Source organism: Aotus nancymaae, unplaced genomic scaffold (assembly GCF_030222135.1).
Source record: "Aotus nancymaae isolate 86718 unplaced genomic scaffold, 86718_ANA_hifiasm-v0.15.2.pri h1tg000030l, whole genome shotgun sequence".
NCBI lineage: Eukaryota > Metazoa > Chordata > Mammalia > Primates > Aotidae > Aotus > Aotus nancymaae.
This window is the reverse complement of record NW_026988443.1, coordinates 22,650,966-22,674,148: the sequence shown is the minus strand read 5'-3', so window position 1 is coordinate 22,674,148 and position 23,183 is coordinate 22,650,966. Positions and strand designations below refer to the sequence as shown.

General features: G+C 50.6%; 1 protein-coding gene and 1 pseudogene across 3 annotated transcripts; both read left to right on the top strand.

The window, feature by feature from the left end:
• The first annotated feature begins 1,042 nt into the window (after nucleotides 1-1,042).
• Nucleotides 1,043-9,774, top strand: LOC105727952 (lysine--tRNA ligase-like; annotated as a pseudogene).
• Nucleotides 6,380-18,482, top strand: DPEP2 (dipeptidase 2). Of its 3 annotated transcripts, none has more exons than XM_012468163.3 (11): nucleotides 6,380-6,576; nucleotides 12,047-12,352; nucleotides 12,640-12,766; nucleotides 13,082-13,211; nucleotides 13,296-13,437; nucleotides 14,368-14,437; nucleotides 14,553-14,729; nucleotides 15,413-15,497; nucleotides 16,506-16,581; nucleotides 17,889-18,024; nucleotides 18,116-18,482. In XM_012468163.3, exons 1-11 carry the CDS (start codon nucleotides 6,539-6,541, stop codon nucleotides 18,368-18,370), a joined length of 1,542 nt encoding a protein of 513 aa, XP_012323586.2. In that variant the 5' UTR covers nucleotides 6,380-6,538; the 3' UTR covers nucleotides 18,371-18,482. The 3 variants fall into 3 exon arrangements, with proteins under 3 accessions (XP_012323586.2, XP_012323588.2, XP_012323587.2); XM_012468165.2 differs by lacking the exon at nucleotides 6,380-6,576 and adding an exon at nucleotides 10,558-10,790; XM_012468164.2 differs by lacking the exon at nucleotides 6,380-6,576 and adding an exon at nucleotides 10,558-11,073.
• The last annotated feature ends 4,701 nt before the right edge of the window (nucleotides 18,483-23,183 follow it).

Below are 23,183 nucleotides of genomic sequence, written 5' to 3'. Positions count from 1 at the left end.
TAGGTGGATCATTTGAGGGCAGGAGTTTAAGACCAGCCTGGCCAACATGGAGAAACCCCCATCTCTACTAAAAATAAAAAAATTAGCCAGGCATGGTGGCATGCACCTATAATCCCAGATACTCAGGAGGCTGAGGCAGGAGAATCACTTGAACCCAGGAGGTGGGGGTTGCAGTGAGCTGAGATTGTGCCACTCCACCCTGGGTGACAGAGCGAGACTCTGTCTCAGAAAAAAAAATGACGTAAGGAATTTGAGGCCTTTCCTGGTGAGAGGCAGCAGCTGGAAGTGGAGGGATTGAAGGAACCCCTCATCTGACCAGCTGCTCAATTTTCTCACCTACACAATAAGGCTGGTTCCTTAAGTACATGGCCACATGATAAAAAAAAAAAAAAAAAAGGGTCAGGCGCCATGCCTCATGCCTATAATCTCAGCACTTTTGGAGGCTGTTGCAGGAGGATCACTTGAGGCCCAGAGTTCAAGACCAGCCTGGCCAACGTGGCAAAACCCCGTGTCTACTAAAAATGCAAATATTACCTGAGAGTGGTGGTGGGTGCCTATAGTCCCAGTTATTCCAGAGGATGAGGTACAAGAATTGCTTGAACCTAGGAGGCAGAAGTTGTAGTGAACCAAATTGCACCACTGCACTCCAGCCTGAGAAACAGTGAGACAAAAAAGAAAGAGAGAAAGAGAGAAGGAAGGAAAGAAGGAGGGAAGGAGGAAGGGAGGCAAGGAGGAAGGGAGGGAAGGAGGGAGGGAGGGAAGGAAGGAAGGGAGGGAGGGAAGGAGGGAGGGAAGGAAGGAAGGAAGGCAGGGAGGGAAGGAGGGAAGGAAGGAAAGAGGGAAGGAGGGAAGGAGGGAGGGAAGGAAGGAAGGAGGGAAGGAGGGAGGGAGGGAAGGAAGGAAGGAAGGAAGGAGGGAGGGAGGGAGGGAGGGAAGGAAGGAAGGAAGGAGGGAGGGAGGGAGGGAAGGAAGGAAGGAAAAAGAAAGAAAGAAAGAAAGAAAAAAGAAGAAAACAGACTTTTGGGTCAGGTCCTCTTGGAAGATGGCTACAGTACAAGGGGCCAAAGTTAAAGTGGATGGTGATGAGCCAAAACTGAGCAAGAACAAGCTGAAGAGATGCCTGAAAGCCGAGAAGAAAGTGGCAGAGAAGGAGGCTAGGCAGTAAGAGGTCAGTGAGAAACAGCTAAGCCCAGGACACTGCCGCTGCCACCAACCACACCACTGACAATGGTGTGGGTCCTGAGGAGGAGAGCCTGGACCCAAATCAGTACTACAAGATCTACAGCCATGCCTGGGTGCAGTGGTTCACGCCTGTAATCCTAGCATTTTGGGAGGCTGAGGTGGGAGGATCACTTGAAGTCAGGGGTTTGAGACCAGCCTGGCCAACATGGTGAAACCCTGTCTCTACTAAAAACACAAAAATTAGTTGGGCATGGTGGTACATGCCTGTAATTCCAGCTACTTGGGAGGCTGAGGCAAGAGAATCGCTTGACCCTGGGAGGTGGACATTGCAGTGAGCCAAGTTACGCCACTGCACTCCAGCCTGGGCAACAGAGAGAGACTTTGTCTCAAAAAAAAAAAAAAAAAAAAAGATTTACAGTCAAGTAGGTGAATGGGGAGGACCCATACCCCAACAAGTTTCATGTAGACATCTCACTCTCTGACTTCATCCAAGAATATAGTCACCTGCACACTGGGATTTCCTGACTGATATCACCCTAAAGGTGGCAGGTAGGATCCATACCAAAAAAACTTCTGGGGGAAAGATGAACTTCTATGATTTTTGAGCAGAGGGGGTCAAGTTGCAAGTCATGGCCAATTTCAGGAATTATAAATTGGAAGAATTTATTCATATTAATAACAAACTGCATTGGGGAAATGTAATTGGAATTGAGGGGAAACCTGGGAAAAACCAAGAAGGGCAAGCTGAACTTCATTCCCTACGAGATCACACTGCTGTGGCCTGGCTTGCATATGTCACCTCATCTTCACTTTGGCCTCAAAGACAAGGAAACAAGGTATGGTCAGAGATACTTGGACTTGATCCTGAATGACTTTGTGACACAGAAATTTATCATTCACCGTAAGATCATCACATGTGCAGGAAGTTTCTTAGGCCAGGTGCAGTGGCTTATGCCTGTAATCCCAGCACTTTGGAAGGCCGAGGTGGATGGATCACTTGAAGTCAGAAGTTCAAGATCAGCCTGGACAACATGATGAAACCCTGTCTCTACTAAACATACTAAAATAGGCTGGGCATGGTGGCTCACACCTATAATCCCAGCACTTTGGGAGGTTGAGGCAGGTGGATCACCTGAGGCCAGGAGTTTGAGACCAGCCTGACCAACAGAGAAACCCCGTCTCTACAAAAAATAAAAAATAAATAAAATAAAAATACTAAAATTAGCTTGGCGTGGTGGCAGTCACCTGTAATCCCAGCTACCTGGGAAGCTGAAGTAGGAGAATTAATTGAACCTGGGAGGTGGAAATTGCAGTGAACTGAGATCACGCCACTATACTCCAGCCTGGGCAATAAGAGCAAAACTCCATCTCAAAAAAAAATAAAAGTTTCGTGGATGAGCTGGGATACCTAGAGATCTAGAGACTGAAACTCCCAGAATGAACATAATCCCAGGGGGAGCTGTGACCAAGCCTTTCAATCACTTATCACAACAAGCTGGACATGAACTACCATAAGATGCCAGTGGCCAGGTTTATGAAATTGGATGCCAGTTCTGGAATGAAGGGATTGGTTTGACATACAATCCTGAGATCAGTACCCCTGAGTTGTACATGGCCTATGCAGACTATTGCAATCTCATGGAAATGATGGGGAAGATGGTTCCAGGGATGGTGAAACATATTACAGGTAGTTACAAGGTCACCTACCACCCAGATGTCCCAGAGGGATAAGCCTGCAATATTGACTTCACCCTACCCTTCAGGAGAATCAGCATGGTAGAAGAGCTTGAGAAAGCCCTGGGGGTGAAGCTGCTAGAAAGCAACCTCTTTGAAACTGAAGAAACTGGCAGAATTCTTGATGATATCTGTGTGCAAACACTACTGAGTGCCCTCCACCTAGGACCACAGCCAGGCTCCTTGACAAGCTTGTCGGGGAGTTCCTGGAAGTGACTTGCATCAATTCTACATTCATCTGTGATCATCCACAGATAATGAGCCCTTGACTAAAAGGCACCACTCTAAAGAGGGTCTGACCCAGCTCTTTGAGCTATTTGTCATAAAGAAAGAGATAGGCAATGCTTACACTGATTTAAATGATCCTGTGCATCAGCGGCAGCTTTTTGAAGAACAGGCCAAGGCCAAGGCCGCAGGTGATGATGAGGCCATGTTCATAGATAAAAACTTCTGTACACCCATGGAATACGGGCTGTCCCCCACAGCTGCCTGAGGCATGGGTATTGACTGAGTCACCATGTTTCTTACAGATTCCACCAGCAAATCAGGAGGCTGAGGTAGGAGGATTGCCTGAGCCCAGGATTTTGAAGTTTCAGTGAGCAACACAGTGAGACGCTGTCTCTAAAAACAATTTTTTTTTTTTTGAGACGTTTGCTCTTGTCCAGGCTGGAGTGCAATATGGCACAATTGCCCTGGCACAATCTCAGCTCATTACAACCTCCACCTCCCAGGTTCAAGAGATTCTCCTGCCGAGCGCAGTGGCGCGTGCCTGTAGTCCTAGTTATTTGGGAGGCTGAGATAGGAGGATTGCTTGAGTCCAGGAGTTCTGGGCTGTAGTACGCTATGCCAATCAGGTGTCCGCACTAAGTTTGGCATCAATATGGTGACCTCCCAGGAGCGGGGGACCACCAGGTTACCTAAGGAGGGGTGAACCGGTCGGAAATGGAGCAGGTCAAAACTCCCGTGCTGATCAGTAGTGGGATCTCACCTGTGAATAGCCACTGCACTCCAGCCTGGGCAACATAGCGAGACCCTGTCTCTAAAAAAAAAAAAAAAAATTAAAAAAAAAAGAAAGAGATTCTCCTATCTCAGCCTCCCAAATAGCTGTGATTACAGGCCCCTTCCACCATGCCCAGCTAATTTTTTTGTTTTGAGATGAAGTCTTGCTCTGTCATCCAGGCTGGAGTGCAGTGGCACGATCTTGGCTCACTGCAACCTGTGCCTCCTAGGTTCAAGCAATTCTCCTGTCTCAGCCTCCTGAATAGCTGGGATTACAGATGCATGCCACCACGCCTGGCTTTTTTTTTTTTTTTTAAGATGAGGTTTCACCATGTTGGCCAGGCTGGTCTTGAACTCCCAACCTCAGGTGATCCATCCACCTTGACCTCCAAAGTGCTTGGATTACAGGCGTGAGTCACCACACCCGGCCCAATTTTTATATTTTTAGTAAAGATGGGGTTTCATCATGTTGACCAGGTTGGTCTCAAACTCCTGATCTCAGGTGATCCACCGCCTTGGCCCCCCAGAGTGCTGGGATTACAGGCGTAAGCCACCATGCTAGCCTATTTATTTATTTGTTTTCAGACAGGATCTTTCTCTGTCACCCAGGCTTGAGTCCAGTGGCATGATCTCAGCTCACTACAACCTCCGCCTCCCAGGTTCAAGTGGTTTGCCTGCCTCAGCCTCCCAAGTAGTTGGGATTATGGGTGCACACCGCCACGCCTGGCTAATTTTTGTGTTTTTTGTAAAGACGGGGCTTCATCATGTTGCCCAGGCTTCTCTCGAACTCCTGAGCTCAAGCAATTCATCTGCCTTGGCCTCCCAAAGTGCTGGGATTACAGGTGTGAGCCACTATGCCAAGTCTTTTAAAATTTTCCTTCCGTCCTTCCTTCCTTCCTTCCTTCCTTCCTCCCTCCCTCCCTCTCTCCCTCCCTCCCTCCTTCCTTCCTCTTTTTCTCTCTTTCTTTCCTCTCTTTCCTTCTTTTTTTGAGATGGAATCTCACTCTGTAACCTAGGCTGGAATGCAGTGGCACGATCTTGACTCACTGCAACCTCTACCTCCCTAGTTCAAATGATTCTCCTGCCTCAGCCTCCCACATAGCTGAGACTACAGGCGCCTGTGACCACACCTCTGCTAATTTTTTGTATTTTCAGTAGAGATGGGGTTTCACCATGTTAGCAAGGATGGTCTTGATTTCCTGACCTCATGATCCGCCCTCCTCAGCATCCCAAAGTGCTGGGATTACAGGCATGAGCCACCACACCCAGCCTGTTTTTCCTTCTTTCTCTTTTTTTTTATCTTATGAAAAATGTTTCAGAAAAGGTATTTTATTTTTAAGACAGGGTCTCACTCTGTCCCAGAGGCTGGAATGCAGTACAACGACCATAGCTCACTGTAGCCTCTAATTCCTGGGCTCAAGCAATTCTCTCACCTCAGCCTCCTGAGTAGCTGGGACTACAAGCATGTGCCACCATGCCCAGCTACTTTTCTATTATTATTTTTTTTTGTAGAGAAGGGGTCTTACCATGTTTCCCAGGCTGGTCTTGAACTCCTGGCCTCAAGCGATCCTCATACCTTGGCCTCCCAAAGTACCAGGATTACAGGCATGAGTCACCACCTCCTGTCCCCTGAGACACTTTTAAAGGCCTTGCTGAGTCCAGATCCTGCACCCCAGGGCCCTCCAGCCTCCTCCCCATCCTCGGCTGATGGCACTAACTCAAGGACCTGAGTTAGTTGCCTGAGATTGGCAGGCAAGCCAATCTCTCTCAGGACAAAGGCTCCAAAGCCTTTGGGCTTCACACCAGATTTACTAGAACATCTAGTTTCCACGAGTAGCCTAATCAGAATCAGACACTTCAAGCCCATCAGACAAGCATGTGTGACTTTGCTCTAGGGACCTTGTGTCCCAGATCCTCTGTACTGCATGAGCCCAGCTGCAAGAGGAACTCAGTGGTGCACATGGGACCCAAGTCATCAATCGTCTTCATCAAAAAGCAACCCAGGGCTGGGCGTGGTGCCTCACCACTATAATCCCAGCACTTTGGGAGGCTGGATAGATCACCTGAAGTCAGGAGTTCAAGGCTAATGTGGTGAAATCCCGTCTCTACTAAAAATACAAAAATTAGCCGGGTGTGGTGGCTCATGCCTGTAGTCCCAGTTATTAGGGAGGCTGAGGCAGGAGAATCGCTGGAACCTGGAAGGTAGAGGTTGTAGTGATCCAAGATCGCACCATTGTACTCCAGCCTGGGCAACAAAAGCAAAACTCCATCTTAAAAAAAAAAGCACCCCACGAATGTTGGACAGAGAGGCTGGCAGGTTAGGGGTTGGGGAGAAGGTTCGAGACGCATTCAGGAGATGAAGATGCATTTGGGTTATTGCACTTCTCCTAGAAAGATAAACATTGACTGCCTTTTGAGGAAGAAAAATGTTGTGTTAGCTATTTGCATTTCAGGAAGGGTGGCTTCAGCTTGGTGATTGGAGGATGTTTGTATACAATGGCCAGGCTGTTTTCTGGCTTGGAAGACTATTGTTTCTTGGGAATTGTCTGTATCAGACATCATTGGAGCAGCTCCAAGGTGACATTCAGGGGAAGCATGAGTCTCCAGGACCAGGGGGACTTGAATGCTGAGGATCATCATCTGGGCGCTGCTGGATACTGAGTAAGCCCCACTGCACCCCACCCCCACACTCTGAGCATGGAAGGCAGCCTGTGCAGCTATAGCTCAGCCTGACTTTTTCCTTCCCTGCCTACTCTTGAAATACACTGCAGATGAGTAGGGGCGGGTGAGCTGCACACCAGAATAAGCTTGGTCCTTGGAGCAAACTGTTTCTACTTCTGCCTCCTCTGCAGATCTTGATTTATGCCAACACTGCATAGAAGAGGAAGTAGTGGGAAAAGCTGCTCACCCACCTACTCCTTCCTGGTAGCAAGATTTCCTATCCTGGCCTTGCCTCAACTGCCCCAGTTGGAAGCTGAGGTTGTGCCAAGACCCTGTGGTGGACGTAGCATCCCTGATGTGGGTAGACTTTGGAAGACAGGAAGGTTTGTGCTATTTGCTGAGACTGGAGAGGCTGGTGGGAGCAGACTCTCCAGGAGTTGAAAGTCAAAGAAGGAAATTTAGGCTCACACCTGTAATCCCAGCACTTTGGGAGGCTGAGGCGAGCGGATCACAAGGTCAGATCGAGACCATCCTGGCTAATACAATGAAACCCTGTCTCTACTAAAAATACAAAAAATTAACCGGGGGTGGGGGTGGTGGCGGGGCCTGTCATCCCAGCTTCTCAGGAAGCTGAGGCAGGAGAATCACTTGAACCCGGGAGGTGGAGGTTGCAATGAGCCAAGATTGCCCCACTATGCTCCAGCCTGGGCAGCAGCGAGAGACTCCATCTCAAAAAAAAAAAAAAAAAAAAAAAAACAAAGAAGGAAATTTGGTAGATCCTAAGAGCAATGAGAAGCCACAGAAGAACTTTAGGCAGGAAGATGCACTGGATTTTATTTTTTGTTTCATTAGAGATGGGGTCTCACTCTGTTGCCCAGGCTAGGGTGCAGTGGTGCAATCATAGCTCATTGCAACCTTAAACTCCTGGGCTCAGGCAAACCTCCCACCTCAGCCTCCTAAGTACCTGGGACCACAGGGATGTACTAGTTCTTTTTTGTTGTTGAGAGAGTTCTTACTATGTTGCCTAGACTGCTTTCAAACTCCAGCCTCAAGAGATCCTCTTGCCTCGGCCTCCCAAATTGCTGGGATTACAGACATGAGCCACTGTGCCCTACCAGATTTTGTTAAAAGAGGAACAGGCCAGGCATCATGGCTCACATGAACATTCATATCTCAGAGGCAAACAAGCTCCAGCCAACAAGGTGGCCTCTCCTTCCCATAACCTCATCCAAAGCCATCTCTGTGCCCTTCTCCTTGCAGGGGCAACAGCACACACTAGTGAAGTCTTGGGAGCCACCAATATCAGTGACACAGACCTGAGCACAGGGATTATTTGGAGTCAGAGGCCACGATCTAAGTTAGCGAGATGCTGGCAGTGGGCAGAGTGGAAAGAGGCAGAGGCAGGGAAGCTCAGGGCCTGACTCCAGAGCCAACCCTGTGTCACTGCTTATACCTCCTTACTGTCTGCCACCAACCCTGCTTCAAAGCATCTCCAAATCCTGCAGGTTCAGCCTCCAAACGTCTCCAGGTATATATCCTTTCTGTTCCCACTGCTTCTTCCCCAGTACAGGCCCCTTCATTCTTTATCCCCTCCTGATATCCTGGCCTCCAGCCCATTCCCTACAGAGAAGCCATATCTGTTTCTTTCATTTTAAAAATTTTGGCTGGGAACAGTGGCTTACACCTGTAATCCCAGCACTTTGGGAGGCTGCGGTGGGCAGATCACTTGAGGTCAGGAATTTAAGACCAGCCTGGCCAAGAGGGTGAAATCCCATCTCTATTAAAAATACAAAAATTAGGCTGGGCACAGTGGCTCACGCCTGTAATCCCAGCACTTTGGGAGGCTGAGGTGAGTGGATTGCCTGAGCTCAGGAGTTCAAGACCAGCCTAGGCAACAAGGTGAAACCCCATCTCTACTAAAATACAAAAAAAAAAAAAAAAAAAAAAAATAGCTGGGTGTGGTGGTATGTGCCTGTAGTTGCAGCTACTTGGGAGGCTGAGGAAGGAGAATTGCTTGAACCTAGGAGGCGGAGGTTGCAGTGAGCAGAGTCATGCCACTGCATTCCAGCCTAGGCAACAGAGCGAGACTCTGTCTCAAAAAAAAAAAAAAAAAAATTAGCTGGGCATGGTGGCATGGACCTGTAATCTCAGCTACTCAGGAGGCTGAGGCAGGAGAATCACTTGAGCCTGGGAGGCGGAGGTTGCAGTGAGCTGAGATCACACCATTGCACTCCAGCCTGGGCAACAAGAGTGAAACTCTGTCTCAGGAAAAAAAAAAAAAACATATATATATATATAAAATTATCTATTTTTTACAGACAGGGTCTTGCTCTGTCACCCAGGCTGAAGTGCTATGGTGTCATCACAGCACTCACTGCAACTAAAGGTCTGGGTGTGTTTGTGTTTCTGTGACTCGCTTTGTATGGTCCCCTTAAAGCCAAGTTTGAGGACTAAAGCTGCATATTATGGAAAATTGTGTTGTCTGGCTTATTTCCTACAGAGACAGTGCTCACTTTTACTGTCTCAACACAGCCTGCTTCTGCTGAGCTAGCAGGTACCTCAATCTCGAGAGGTCAGACGTTCGGCCTCTGGAGAGAAGCTTAAATAAAATTCAAAAAGTTAAATTATTCCCACCTGGCCAGGCGTGGTGGCTCATGCCTGTAATCCCAGCATTTTGGGAGGCTGAGGTGGGTGGATCACGAGGTCAGGAGTTCAAGACCAGATTGGCCAAGAAGGTGATTGGCCCCATCTCTACTAAAAAATACAAAAACTCAGCAAGCTGTGGCGTGCCTGTAATTCCAGCTACTCAGGAGGCTGAGGCAGAGAACTGCTTAAACCTGATAGAAGAAGGTTGCAGTCAGCCAAGATCACGCCACTGCACTCTAGTCTGAGCAACAGAGCGAGACTCTGTTTTTTTTTTTTAAATAAAAAAGATGGGGTTTCACCATGTTGGTCAGGCTGATCTTGAACTCTGGACCTCAGGTGATCCGCCCGCCTTGGCCTCCAAAGTGCTTGGATTACAGGCGTGAGCCACCATGCCCTGCTGACTCCATTTAAAAAAAAAAAAAAAAATTCTCCCCACCTACTCCTCTGTCAGCTGCTATTTATTTATTACTACCTACCCCTTCCCTATTTTTAAATCTTTTTAAATTGACAAATAATAATTGACCAGCCTGGGCAATATAGTGAGACTCTATCTCAAAAAAAAAAAAAAAATTAAAAATTAGCCAAGGCTGGACATGGTGGCTCACGCCTGTAATCTAAGCACTTTGGAGGCCAAGGCGGGTGGATCACCTGAGGTCAGGAGTTCAAGACCAGCCTAGGCAACATGGCAAAACCCCATCTCTACTAAACATACAAAATATAGCTGGGCATGATGGTGCATATCCCAGCTACTCAGGAGGTTAAGGCACAAGAATCATTTGAACCCAGGAGGTGGAGATTGCAGTGAGCCAAGATTGTGCCACTACACTCTAGCCTGGGCAACAAAGTGAGACTCTGTCTCAAAATAAACAAACAAACAAACAAAAGGCCCCCTTTGGCAGCAGTACACATGGGAGTTAACCCACCTTGAGCACATGGCCATCTATTTGCCTTCCTCCTGGAGAGCAGACACTGGACAACATCAAGTGTGCAGTCCCTAAAATACATCAAAATTGGGATCACTTCTTTCTTTCTTTTCTTTCTTTCTCTCTCTCATTCTCGCTTTATCTCTCTCTTTCTTTCTTTTTTTTGAAACAGAGTCTCACTCTGTCGCCCAGGCTGGAGTGCAATGGCATAATCTTGGCTCACTGCAACCTCCACCTCCCGGGTTCAAGCAATTCTCCTGCCTCAGGCTCCTGAGTAGCTGGGACTACAGACATACACCACCATGCCTGGCTAATTTTTGTATTTTTAGTAGAGATGGGTTTCACCATGTTGGCCAGGCTGGTCTCAAACTCCTGACCTCAGGTGATCCACCCACCTTGGCCTCCCAAAGTGCTGGGATTACAGGCGTGAGCCACCATTGCCCAGCTGGATCAGTGTCTTTTTAGGAGGCCTTCTTGCATCTCTAGTCATCAGGCCTAGGTCATACTACCCATGCACTGATCAGCCCTGCCACCTGGGGGAGGCTCCAAAAATGGAGCACCTCCAGGGGGCGCCAAGGTTCAGGCAGGAGGAGGCAAAGGTCTCTGAGGACAAAGGGTTTTGGTCACAGTCCCTGAAGCTCTCAGGTAGTAGGGCTCCTGTGAGCAGGCACAACCCCTGTGCATCTGTGCTTGTGTGCCTGTGTGATTGGAGGTCCTTCCTGGAGGAGGCAGTGAGGGTGAGGGCCCCAGGCTGGCAATAGGGTGGGGCCTGTTGTCAAGGAAGGGAACTCAGCCCTGGAGGCTTCTGTGAGAGCTCAAGCCACAGGAGCCACGAGATAAGGGGAGTGTGGCTGCAGAACCCAGGTTCCAGGCCTTTCCTCAGGCCCCTTACTACTGACCTGGACGAGGCCATGGCTTCCACACGGAGGTAGGAGGTATCCTGGTCAGCAGGTCAGCCAGAAGCTCTGGGAGGAAGCTCTAGTTTGGGGGCTCCGCTGCCCTAGAAATTACTTCATTTCCTTCCATGCAGATTGTTGTGTGGGTTCCTGCTCTGTTGAGTGAATGTTCCCTGGCAGTGGCCAGATGCTTGCTCCGTTCTCATCCCAAATGTCTCTCCAGTGGGGTCCTGGGGAAGTGTGGCAGCTTCTTAGGAAGGAGCTCTTTACTGAGGCTGATGGAGTGGGGCAGTGGAGGGGGGAGGAGCAGGGGGCGGGGGTGGGGGAGGAGGGGGACGGGGGGCAGAAGGGAGCAGTGGAGTGCTCCTGACAGGTCCCAGTTGTTGGGAGACTCCCCAGGGTATAGGCTTGAGGGCCTAAGTTGCAGGAAAGAGAAGGCCAGGGCCAGGAGGCCCCTACCTGAATCCAGTCCACAGAGTTAACCCCTCATTTCCAGAGCCTATCTCCTCCCCAACACCCACCCACAGCCCAGCACTAGGAAATCCAGAGCCCAGAGCACTATGGTCACAGGAACACATGTGGCACTCTGTGGTGGGGGACAGATTGCAGGCGGTTGGGGACATGATGTGGTCCGCAGATCTCCCAGGGCAGGGTGGAGGGCCACTGTTTGGAGAAGCACCCCAGGCCCTCTCTCTTAGAGCGGAAGTCTAGGGGTAGCAGAGGAGCCACTTGCGTCGGCCCCCTGGGGACAGTGGGAGGGGTAAAGAGGAGGGTGGAGGGACCTGAGACAGGCCGCGAGAGGGAGCCCAGGACAGGGGTCCGCCCAGCCGGCGGGAGGGCCGGGCGCCCTCTGGTGGCTGCGCTGCGCGACGCAGCCGCTCTCCGCACATCCGTCGCGGGGCCCAGTGACTTCTACAGCCTCCTGGTGAGGTCACGCCAACTGGTAGCCTGAATCGAGGGTCGGGACTCCATCGTCGCGCTCTGCCCCTCGCCCATCCTTCTCAGGCTCTCTGACCGTCACCCCTACCTGGCCCTGTGCAACATGCAGCCCGCGGGCCTCGAGGGTCCTGGCACCTTTGGTCGGTGGCCTCTGCTGAGTCCGTTGGTCCTGTTCCTGCTGTTGCTGCTCCAGATTGTAACCTGCGCCCACACCACGCCGGGCGCCCACAGAGCCCTCACTACGCTGGGCACCCCCAGAGCTCACACCGCGCTAGGAACCTATGCTCCCTCGACTGCACTGGGTAGTTCCAGCACCCAGGGCCTGCGAGAGCAGGCACGGGCCCTGATGCGGAACTTCCCGCTCGTGGACGGGTGCGTAATTGCTGCATGGGGGCCATGGGGGCTGAGTGCACTCCTGGGCAGGGGAGGAGTCTCCCTCACACCACACCCCTGGATGCCCTCTCTTCTGTCATGCATGGTTCCCTTTCCCCTCTGTCACCCCTCTCTGGTGGGGACCCCTAGCCCAGACCTCAGGGGGTCTCAATACAGTCGTGTGACAGTGTGGAGTGGGGGATCCCCAGATGTGTCCTGCTTAAACTGGAGGCCTAAGAGGCCCATCTGTCTGTCCTTGACCTGACCCTGCCTTGATATCCCTCCAGCCACAATGACCTGCCTCTGATCCTGAGGCAGGTTTACCAGAAAGGGCTCCAGGATATTAACCTGCGCAATTTCAGCTATGGCCAGACCAGCCTGGACAGGCTTAGAGATGGCCTCGTGGGCGCCCAGGTACCACAGGGACACATGAGGTGCCACAGCATGGCTGCTGGGGGATGTTGGGGAGAGTGAGGACCCAAGAGATCACAAGTTAGTCACATGAGAACTCAGTTACCATAGTGAACCAAAAAGTGTCATGATATGGATGCTGGGGGTGCAGGGGCTACAGTGAGCCAGCTTGGCGGACAGGAAGACCCCGTGGAAGCAGCAGTACATTACCTATGGCCTCCTGGCCCACTGCATGCTGTGTCAGCTGTGGAGGTTGTAAGCAGTCCAGGGTACTCCAAAGCAGCCCCTGCCCAAGCCAAACCCTGGCCTTCTCCCCAGTTCTGGTCGGCCTACGTGCCATGCCAGACCCAGGACCGGGATGCCCTGCGCCTCACCCTGGAGCAGATTGACCTCATTCACCGCATGTGTGCCTCCTATCCTGAGCTGGAGCTTGTGACCTCAGCTAAAGGTAGGTGCATTGTTGGGAATTGTTAGGAACTTGATTGAGCTACTCCAGCCCCTAAAAGTAATCACCTGACCTACTTGCCCCCAGCTCTGAACAACACCAAGAAATTGGCCTGCCTCATCGGTGTGGAGGGCGGCCACTCACTGGACAATAGCCTCTCCATCTTACGTACCTTCTACATGCTGGGAGTGCGCTACCTGACGCTCACCCACACCTGCAACACGCCCTGGTGAGCCTAGTGCAGATGGTGTGGGACTACTGAGGCAGGGGCAGGGATCTGCCTGAGGTCACTGTGGGCCCAGAGCAAGCTTTACTGCTGGGATCTGGCGGTGACTCTGGAGTAGGGAGGGGAGCTGGGATTCTGGAGTTTTCAGAATAAGACTGGACTCCTGGCCAGATGTGGTGGTTCACGCCTGTAATCCCAACACTTTGGGAGGCTGAGGCAGACAGATCACCTAAGGCCAGGAGTTCGAGATCAGCCTGGCCAAGATGGTAAAACCCCATCTTGATGAAAAATATAAAATTATCCAGGCATAGTGGTACGTGCCTGTTATCCCAGATACTTGGGAGGCTGAGGCACAAGAATCTCTTGAGCCGGGCGCGGTGGCTCACGCCTGTAATCCCAGCACTTTGGGAGGCTGAGGCGGGTGGATCATGAGGTCAAGAGATTGAGACCATCCTGGTCAACATGGTGAAACCCCGTCTCTACTAAAAATACAAAAAAATTAGCTGGGCATGGTGGTGCATGCCTGTAATCCCAGCTACTCAGGAGGCTGAGGCAGGAGAATTGCCTGAACCCAGGAGGCGGAGGTTGCGGTGAGCCGAGATCGCGCCATTGCACTCCAGCCTGGGTAACAAGAGCGAAACTCCATCTCCAAAAAAAAAAAAGAATCTCTTGAACCCAGGAGGTACATGTTGCAGTGAGCCGAGATAGCATCACTGCACTCCAGCCTGGGCGACAGAGCGAGACTTCATCTGAAAAAAAAAGACTAGCCCCCAACAGGGCCCTCCTGCTACCAGGACCGGCCGATTTGCACAGCCCATGTTGGATCCCTGCTTTTGTTCCCAGGGGTTGCAAGGATAGAGGGTGTGTAGGGCTTCTAGGCTCTTGTAGCCAAGGAACGGCTACCAGTCAGAATGCTTCCTGGCCACTCTGCAGGGCAGAGAGCTCAGCTAAGGGTGTCCACTCCTTCTACAACAACGTCAGCGGGCTGACCAGCTTTGGTGAGGTGAGGACCCTGGTTCACACTCCACCCCACACAAATGTGCACACCCCAGCTGTTTCTTGCAGATAAATATGCACATGTGCACCCCTGATACCCTTCTCCCAACGTGTCCCCACAGAAAGTGGTGGCAGAAATGAACCGCCTGGGCATGATGGTAGACTTGTCCCATGTCTCAGACGCTGTGGCACGGCGGGCTCTGGAAGTGTCACAGGCACCTGTGATCTTTTCCCACTCAGCTGCCCGGGGTGTGTGCAACAGTGCTCGGAACGTTCCTGATGACATCCTGCAGCTTCTGGTGAGAAACTGCCCAGCCCAGAAACCTAAAGCAAGTGGTTCAAGCCAGGAGTTTTGGTGGGGTACAGTGGCTCACACCTATAATCCCAGCACCTTGGGAGGCCGAGGTAGGCGGATCACTTGTGGTCAGGAGTTGGAGACCAGCCTGGCCAACGTGGGGAAACCCCGTCTCGATTAAAAATACAAAAATAAGCCTGGCATGGTGGTGGGCGACTGTAATCCCAGCTACTCAGGAGGCTGAGGCAGGAGAATTGCTGGAAACTGGGAAGCAGAGGTTGCAGTGAGCCAAGATTGCACCGCAGCACTCCAGCCTCAGCGACAGAGTGAGACCCTGCCAACAAAAACAAAAACAAAAACAAAAAAACGAGCCCTTGAACCTGAGGCCCTGCTCCCTCCACCTCCGCAAACTTCAGGCTAAAACGTTTTGCCCCACAACCCTCCAGTCCACATCCAGGAGTCGGGGGTTCCAGATGGTTAATACATATATTTCTCAAAGCAAGTGCCAAGACACCTGTACTAGACCAGGGCCTAGACTCCTCCATTCATACAAACCCAGAGAGGTGAAGATTCCTCTGACTCCTGAAGCCAGGCCTTAGCAGCCCCTCCAGGGATCCAGAGGGTGGCAGGGCAGGTATGCAGTTTGCTTAGGGGCCAGGCTGAGTGTCCACTTGCCTGCCCCTGCAGAAGAAGAACGGTGGCATCGTGATGGTGTCCTTGTCCATGGGAGTGATACAGTGCAACCCATCAGCCAATGTGTCCTCGGTGGCAGGTAAGCCCTCCTCCCGGGCTCTCTGAGCAGTTCTGATTTGCACCTGAAGACTTGGGAGGGCCTTAGGACTGTCCCAGTGGTTTCACTGAAAAAATGCAATGATAGACAGGACACAGCACCTTGGTCACATGGAGCTGCAGCCACAGAGTCAAAGCTGCAGTCTTTTTTTTGTTGTTTATTTTTTCTTTCTTTTTTTCTCTTTTCAGGAGGTGCTGAAGGAATATATATATATATTTTTTTAAGATGGGGTTTCACCATGATGGCCAAGCTGGTCTTGAACTCCTGACCTCAGGTGATCCACTCACCTCAGCCTCCCAAAGTGCTAGGAATACAGGCATGAGCCACCGCGCCCGGCCCAAAGCTGCAGTCTCTTTTTTTTTTTTGAGACGGAGTTTCGCTCTCGTTACCCAGGCTGGAGTGCAATGGCGCGATCTCGGCTCACCACAACCTCCGCCTCCTGGGTTCAGGCAATTCTCCTGCCTCAGCCTCCTGAGTAGCTGGGATTACAGGCGCGCGCCACTATGCCCAGCTAAAAAGCAGCAGTCTTGATGGGCCTAAGGGAAGAGCCAGACATAGAACCTGAGTGCTAGGTATCTGCACCTCTGCAGGGGGTCACCAAAGCACCCTGCCCCGGCCTCTGGCTAAGAGACTGGAAGGCCTCTTAGGTCTCTGGGGTCTTTGTCAGTTATACTGTTTTCCCTTGGTCATCCCACAACCATAGAAAGGAGCCCCTATCAGTTTCTCAAGGAGACTAGAGGCAGGTTGAATCCAAGGTGGGAAATGGCCCAGACAGGTGGCTCTGGGGATCCACTCCAAACCTGAAATCCAGGCCAGAATCCATACAGGTCAAATCTCAGGGTTCTCAGGTTGCCAAGCTAGATCCCAGGCAATGAAGGAATTAGCCTGCCTGGCCTACAGGCTGCAAGGAGACTCAGCACAGTCCAGCCACAGTAGCACACCTGTTCTGGAAGCCCTATGCAGCCGACTCTCCACCTGCCCTCTCTCCAGATCACTTCGACCACATCAAGGCAGTCATCGGATCCAAGTTCATCGGGATTGGCGGAGATTATGATGGGGCTGGCAAGTGAGTGCTTCCCTGTGGCTTGTCTGAGGCTAGCTGCATAGCAGTGGGGCCTTCACGGTCACCAGAGCCACCATGTCTTTTAGGCCTTGACCACCTGGCATCTCCCCACTCCCGGGATCAGTTCCCTGGGCTCTCCTGTTCATCCCAGTGACCCCACTCTAGGACATTATATTTGGTGAAACCACCAAACGGAGCTCATCTGCCCAGCACTGCACGTACCCTCAGCCCCAGTAGACCCACTCCCTCTAAAGCAGACTGTCAGCAAGTTTTGGTGTGCGCTGACCATCTTCTCCGTCCTGTGCACAGTGGCTGTGTTTGCACGCACTGTTTTCTGAAGAAGCTCTTCCTCTCCTCCTTCTCCTCCTCCTCCTTCTTTCTTCTTCTCCTTTTCCTTCTTCTTCTTTCTTCCCTTTGTTCTTCTTCTCCTTCTTGTTCTTCTCCTTTTCTTCTTCTTCTCAGGGTCTCGCTCTGTTGGCCAGGCTGGGATGCAGTGGTGCAATCTTGGCTCACGGCACCCTTGACTTTCCAGGCTCAAGCAATCCTGCCATCTCAGCCTCCCAAGTAGGTGGGGCTACAGGCAAGTGCCACCATGCCCAGCTAATTTTATTTTTTGTAGAGATGGGGTCTCACTGTGTTGCCCAGGCTGGTCTTGAACTCCTGGACTCAAGTGATCCTCCTGCCTTGGCCTCCTAAAGTGCTGAGATTACAGGCCTGACCCATCTCACTGGACCTTTTCTTCTTCTTCTTCTTCTTCTTTTTTGAGACGGAGTCTCACTCTGTTGCCCAGCCTGAAGTGCAGTGGTGCAATCTCAGCTCACTGCAACCTCTACTTCCTGGGTTCAAGAGAGTCTCCTGCCTCAGCTTCCCAAGTAGCTGGGATTACAGGCATGCACCATGACACCCTGCTAATGTTTTTTGTTTTTAGATGGGGTTTGTTTCACCATGTTGGCCAGGCTGGTCTTGAACCCCTGACCTCAAGTGATCCACCCACCTCAGCCTCCCGAAGTTCTAGGATAACAGGTGTGAGCCACCACACCTGGCCATTTTCTTCTTTTTAACTCTGGTTGGTGGGGTGGGGGAGATCATTTGCCTTCAGTGAAAGGCATAGATCTTAATAGTATGATTCAATGAGTTTTGATAAATAATCGAGGAGGTTTTGAGGCCTCCTTCTGAAGGATGAAGAGCAGAGGAGGATCACCTTCATTTTCCATACCTGATCAGGGCTGGGGTTTCATGGACTCTGGGCTGTGGTTCTGAGTCAGGATCAGGAAATCAGGTCTGAAACCCACTGGCTGGTGGCCACACAGATTTCCTCAGGGGCTGGAGGACGTGTCCACGTACCCTGTCCTGATAGAGAAGTTGCTGAGTCGTGGCTGGAGTGAGAAAGAGCTTCAGGGTGTCCTTCGAGGAAACCTGCTGCGGGTCTTCAGACAAGTGGAACAGGTACGCTAGGCTGGGCAAGAGAGTAGCCCAGGGGTCTGAACAGGTGTGCTGAGGAGAGCTGTGGAAGCTGAGCACTGACTGCCACCTCTAGGTACGGGAAGGAAACAAAGGGCGAAGCCCCTTGGAGGATACGTTCCCAGATGAGCAGCTGAGCAGTTCCTGCCGCTCCGACCTCTCACGTCTGCATCAGGGACAGCGTCTGACTTCAGACCAGAAACTCACTGAGATTCCCACACACTGGACACCCAAGTTACCACCCAAGTGGTCAGTCTCAGAGTCCTCCCCACACATGGCCCCAGTCCTCACAGTTTTGGCCACCTTCCCAGTCCTTATTCTGTGGCTCTGATGACCCAGTTAGTCCTGCCAGATGTCACTGGAGCAAGCCACAGACACCCTACAAAGTTTCCCTGTTGTGCAGGCACAAACATTTCCTGAAAATAAATGTTTTGGACATGGAACCAGACGTGAGTTTCCTTCTCTGCAGTGGGGTCTGGTGGCACAGTCTCCCAATGCCGGTGGTTGGGAGGACCCTGCATTTCAGCCACCAGTTGTTCAAGGAAGGACTGTTGACAGGAGCCCGAGGTGACTCAGGTGGTTAAGCTCAGCACTGGACGAGAACAGTGGTGGATCTGGTGGCAGGAGGGTAGACCCTATTCCATATTCCCTCTGAGTAGCTCATCTCTTATTTTATTTTATTTTATTTTATTTTATTTTATTATTTTGTTGTTGTTGTTGAGGTGGAGTCTTGCTCTGTCGCCCAGGCTGGAGTGTAGTGGCACAATCTCGGCTCACTGCAACCTCCACCTCCCAGGTTCAAGCAATGCTCCTGCCTCAGCCTCCCAAGCAGCTGGGACTACAGGTGCCTGCCACCACACCCAGCTAATTTTTTGTATTTTTTTTAGTAGAGATGGGGTTTCACCATATTAGTCAAACTCCTGACCTCGTGACCCACCCGCCTCGCCCTCCCAAAGGGCTGGGATTATAGGCGTGAGCCACTGCACCTAGCCTCTTCTCTTTATTTTTAATTATTATTATTATTATTATTTTTTTTGTTTTTTGAGACAGAGTCTCACTTTGTCATCCAGGCTGGAGTACAGTGGCACAAGCATAGCTCACTGCAGCTTTTAACTCCTGGGCTCAAGTGATCCTCCTGCTTCAGCCTCTAAAGTAGCTGGGACTATAGGCGTGCACCACCACACTCAGCTAATTTATTTTTTTATTTTTATTTTTACTTTCTGGCTTTTTTTCTTTCTTTTTTTTTTTTTTAGACAGAGTCTTGCTCTGTTGCCCAGGCTGGAGTGCAATGGTGCGATCTCAGCTCACTGTAACCTCCGCCTCCCAGGTTCAAGCAAGTCTCCTGCCTCAGCTTCCTGAGCAGCTGGGACTACAGGCACATGCCACCAGGCCCAGGTAATTTTTGTACTTTTAGTAGAGACAGGCTTTCACCATATTGGACAGGCTGGTCTCGAACTCCTGACTTTGTGATCCACCCACCTCGGCCTCCCAAAGTGTGGGGATTACAGGCATAAGCCAACATGCCCAGCCAGCTTTCTTTGCTCCATGACTTCACTGAGAAGGAGGATTTTTTATTTTTTGTAGAGATGGGAGTGTGTGTGGCGGTGGGGGCGGGATCTCCCTAAGTTGCCCAGGCTGGTCTCGAACTCCTGGACTCAAGCAATCCTCCCACCTTGACCTCCCAAAGTGCTGGGATTATAGGAGTGAGCCACGGTGCCCAGCTGGAGTTAGGGTAACTTTGATTTACCTAGCCAGTCATAGGCACCATTTTAAACTGTGCTTATGCATTATTTTGATAACATTTAAAAAATTAATCGTAACATCATGCCCTCTCCTTTCACCTGTCTAATGTAAGAAACAGAGAGTCCTCTGAACCTCTTCTGATTCTGGGGGCTGTCCATTAGAATTATATATATATATATATATATATAGTTTGTCCTGAGACAGGGTCTTACTCTGTCACTGCTGGAGTGTAGTTGCACAATCATGGCTCACTGCAGCCCCAGCCTCCTGGGCTCAAGTGATCCTCCCACCTCTGCCTCCTGAGTAGCTGGGACTACAGGCCCACAGCACCATGCCCACCTAATTTTTGTATTTTTTATAGAGACAAGGTTAAACCATGTTGTCTGGACTGGTCTCAAACTCCCAGACTCAAGTGATTCACCCCCCTCGCCCTCCCAAAGTGCTGGAATTACAGGGATGGGCCACTGTGCCCAGCCTAAATAATTATAATAATAACATAGGAAACAGCTGTACGTGCAATGCTTCTGCACTTTTTATTTTTTTTTTTGAGATGGAGTTTCACTCTTGTTACCCAGGCTGGAGTGCAATGGCATGATCTTGGCTCACCGCAACCTCCGCCTCCTGGGTTCAGGCAATTCTCCTGCCTCACCCTCCTGAGTAGCTGGGATTACAGGCACGCACCACTATGCCCAGATAATTTTTTGTATTTTTAGTAGAGACGGGGTTTCACCATATTGACCAGGATGGTCTCGATCTCTTGACCTCATGATCCACCCGCCTCGGCCTCCCAAAGTGCTGGGATTACAGGCATGAGCCACCGTGCCTGGCTGCACTTTTTTTAAACTATTGGCAAAGCTACCATTCTTTTTGTTGTTCCAAGTCACTTAAATAAAGATCTTCAGGGCAGGCCAGCTGAGGCTTATGAGAGACCAAAATAAACATGACCTTTCTCTGCGTTTGCTGAGAGAACCAAAGCTAGAAGCAGCTGGGTCACACTTGGTCACTAACCCCCAGGCATGAGAAGGGGCAGACAGCAATGAACAGGGGGCAGTGGTCACAGAGGCCAAGGCCCTTCTTCAGGTGCCCAGAAGGGGATGCCCGCTTGTCAGGGAGCTCAGGTGTGAGAACAGGACACAGAAACAGATGCAGAGGGAGGATAATTTAGATTCAGTTTCTGTTATTAGCCTTTCTCAGCAGCACCTGGTTCAGGCCCAAGAGGTTCAGATGCTAACCAGATTCAGGTTTTGCGTGTTGCTTTTTTTTTTTTTTTTTTGAGACAGGGTCTCACTTCCATTACCCATACTGGAATCAGTGGCACAATCTCAGCTTACTGCAGCCTCAACTTCCTGGCCTCAAGTGATTCTCCCACTTCAGCCTCTGGAGTAGCTGGGACCTCAGGTGCGCACCACCATGCCTGGCTAATATTTTGTATTTTTAGTAAAGACAAGGTTTCACCACGTTGCCCAGGCTGGTCTCAAACTCCTGGACTCAAGCAATCTGCCTGCCTTGGCTTTTCAAGTGTTGGGATTACAGACATGAGCCACTGCACTGGCTCAGATGCAGTTGTGTTTTTTTGACTGTTGTTTTTGTTTTTGAGACGGAGTCTCGCTCTGTTGCCAAGGCTGGAGTGCAGTGGTCTGATCTTGGCTCACTGCAATCTTCACCTCCCAGGTTCAAGCAATTCTCCTGCCTCAGCCTCTTGAGTAGCTGGGATTACAGGCATACGCCACCGTGCCCGGCTAATGTTTGTATTTGTAGTAGAGACGGGGTTTCACTGTGTTGGCCAGGCTGGTCTCAAACTCCTAGACTCAAGCAATCTGCCCGCCTTGGCCTCCCAAAGCACTGGGATTATAGGTGTGAGCCACTGCACCTAGCCCCAGAGGCAGTTTTGAGATCCATTTCCCCTGTATCAGGACTTTTTCAGCAGGAAATGATGAGGGGGTTGCTGGAAGCTGCCTTGTCTTGAAGGATGATTTCTGCCCCAGGTGAAATAATGTGTCAGACCAAGCCCCCTCATGCTCTCAGGACCAAGAGCCCTAGTCTGACCTTGTCCCACCACTTCATGCCTTGGAGGATCCACCTGTGCCTCCTCCACAACAGTTGTAATGCCCAAACTAGAGCTCTGCTGGGCTATCAGCCAACCCTGGATCCCCTCTCCACTCCTCCTGCCTGATCCAGACCCCTTCCTTTCAAGCAAGGTTCAGCTGCTGCTCTCGTGCCTCCACCAACACCCATGACCCTGATTAACCCTCACCAGCACTACCCATGACTTCTCTTAGCCAGTTATCACCATAATACAAAAAGAAATGAGATGGATGCAAAGTGATCAAGGTGTAGGTAGCTGTCTTCCCAAGAGGGCCACTATTAACAAATATTTGATGTGTAGACTCTTCTAGGGTTTTTTTTTTTTTTTGTGTGTGTGTGTGTGTGTGTGTATTAACATATGCATGGAAAAAATATTCAATACTAAATGCTAAAATAGGGCCAGATGCAGTGGCCCACACCTGCAATCGAAACACTTTGGGAGGCCAAGGCAGGAGGATCAGTTGAGGCCAGAAACTCAAAACCAGCTGGACAACATAGCAAGACCCCATCTCTAAAAGAGAAATAAGGCCGGACACGGTGACTCATGCCTGTAATCCTAGCACTTTGGGAGACCAAGGTGGGCAGATTGCTTGAGCTCAGGAGTTCAAGACCAGCCCGGGCAACATGGCAAAACCCTGTTTCTAAAAAAATGCAAAAACCCAGACAAAAAAAAAAAAATGCAAAAACACAAAAATTAGCTGGGCATAGTGGTGCATGCCTGTAGTCCCTCCCAGCTACTTACGGAGCTGAGGCAGGAGGATCATTTTTACCTGGGAGGTCAAGGCTACAGTGAGCTGAGATGGTGCCACTGCACTTTAGTTTGGGTAACAAAGTGAGACCCTGCCTCAAAAAATTTTTTTAGTATAAAAAATAACAATTAGCCATGCATAGTGTCAATGCACCTATAGTCTCAGCTACTTGGGAGGTGGAGGAAGGAGGATCACTTGAGCTCAGAAGTTCAAGGCTGCAGTGAGCTATGATCACGCCACTGCAACTCCAGCCTGGGCAACAGAGATTCCATATCTTAGAAGGGGAAAAAAAGCTAAAAAAAATGAAATAAATTTCATTTTTGGGGCCAGGCACAGTGGCTCACGCCTGTAATCCCAGCACACTGGGAGGCTAAGGCAGGTGGATCACCTGAGGTCAGGAGTTCAAGACCAGCCTGGCCTACATGGCAAAACCTTGTCTCTACTAAAAATACGAAAATAGGCCAGGTGCGGTGGCTTATGCCTGTAATCCCAGCACTTTGGGAGGCCGAGGCGGGTGGATCACAAGGTCAAGAGATCGAGACCATCCTGGCCAACATGGTGAAACCC

Bases quoted from the DNA above. Each gene is read 5' to 3' on its own strand.
- DPEP2 (XM_012468163.3), top strand. From the start codon at position 6,539: ATGCTGAGGATCATCATCTGGGCGCTGCTGGATACTGA. The intron at 6,577-12,046 runs GTAAGCCCCACT...CATCCTTCTCAG, and splicing joins TGGGCGCTGCTGGATACTGA to GCTCTCTGACCGTCACCCCT. The intron at 18,025-18,115 runs GTACGCTAGGCT...TGCCACCTCTAG, and splicing joins TCTTCAGACAAGTGGAACAG to GTACGGGAAGGAAACAAAGG.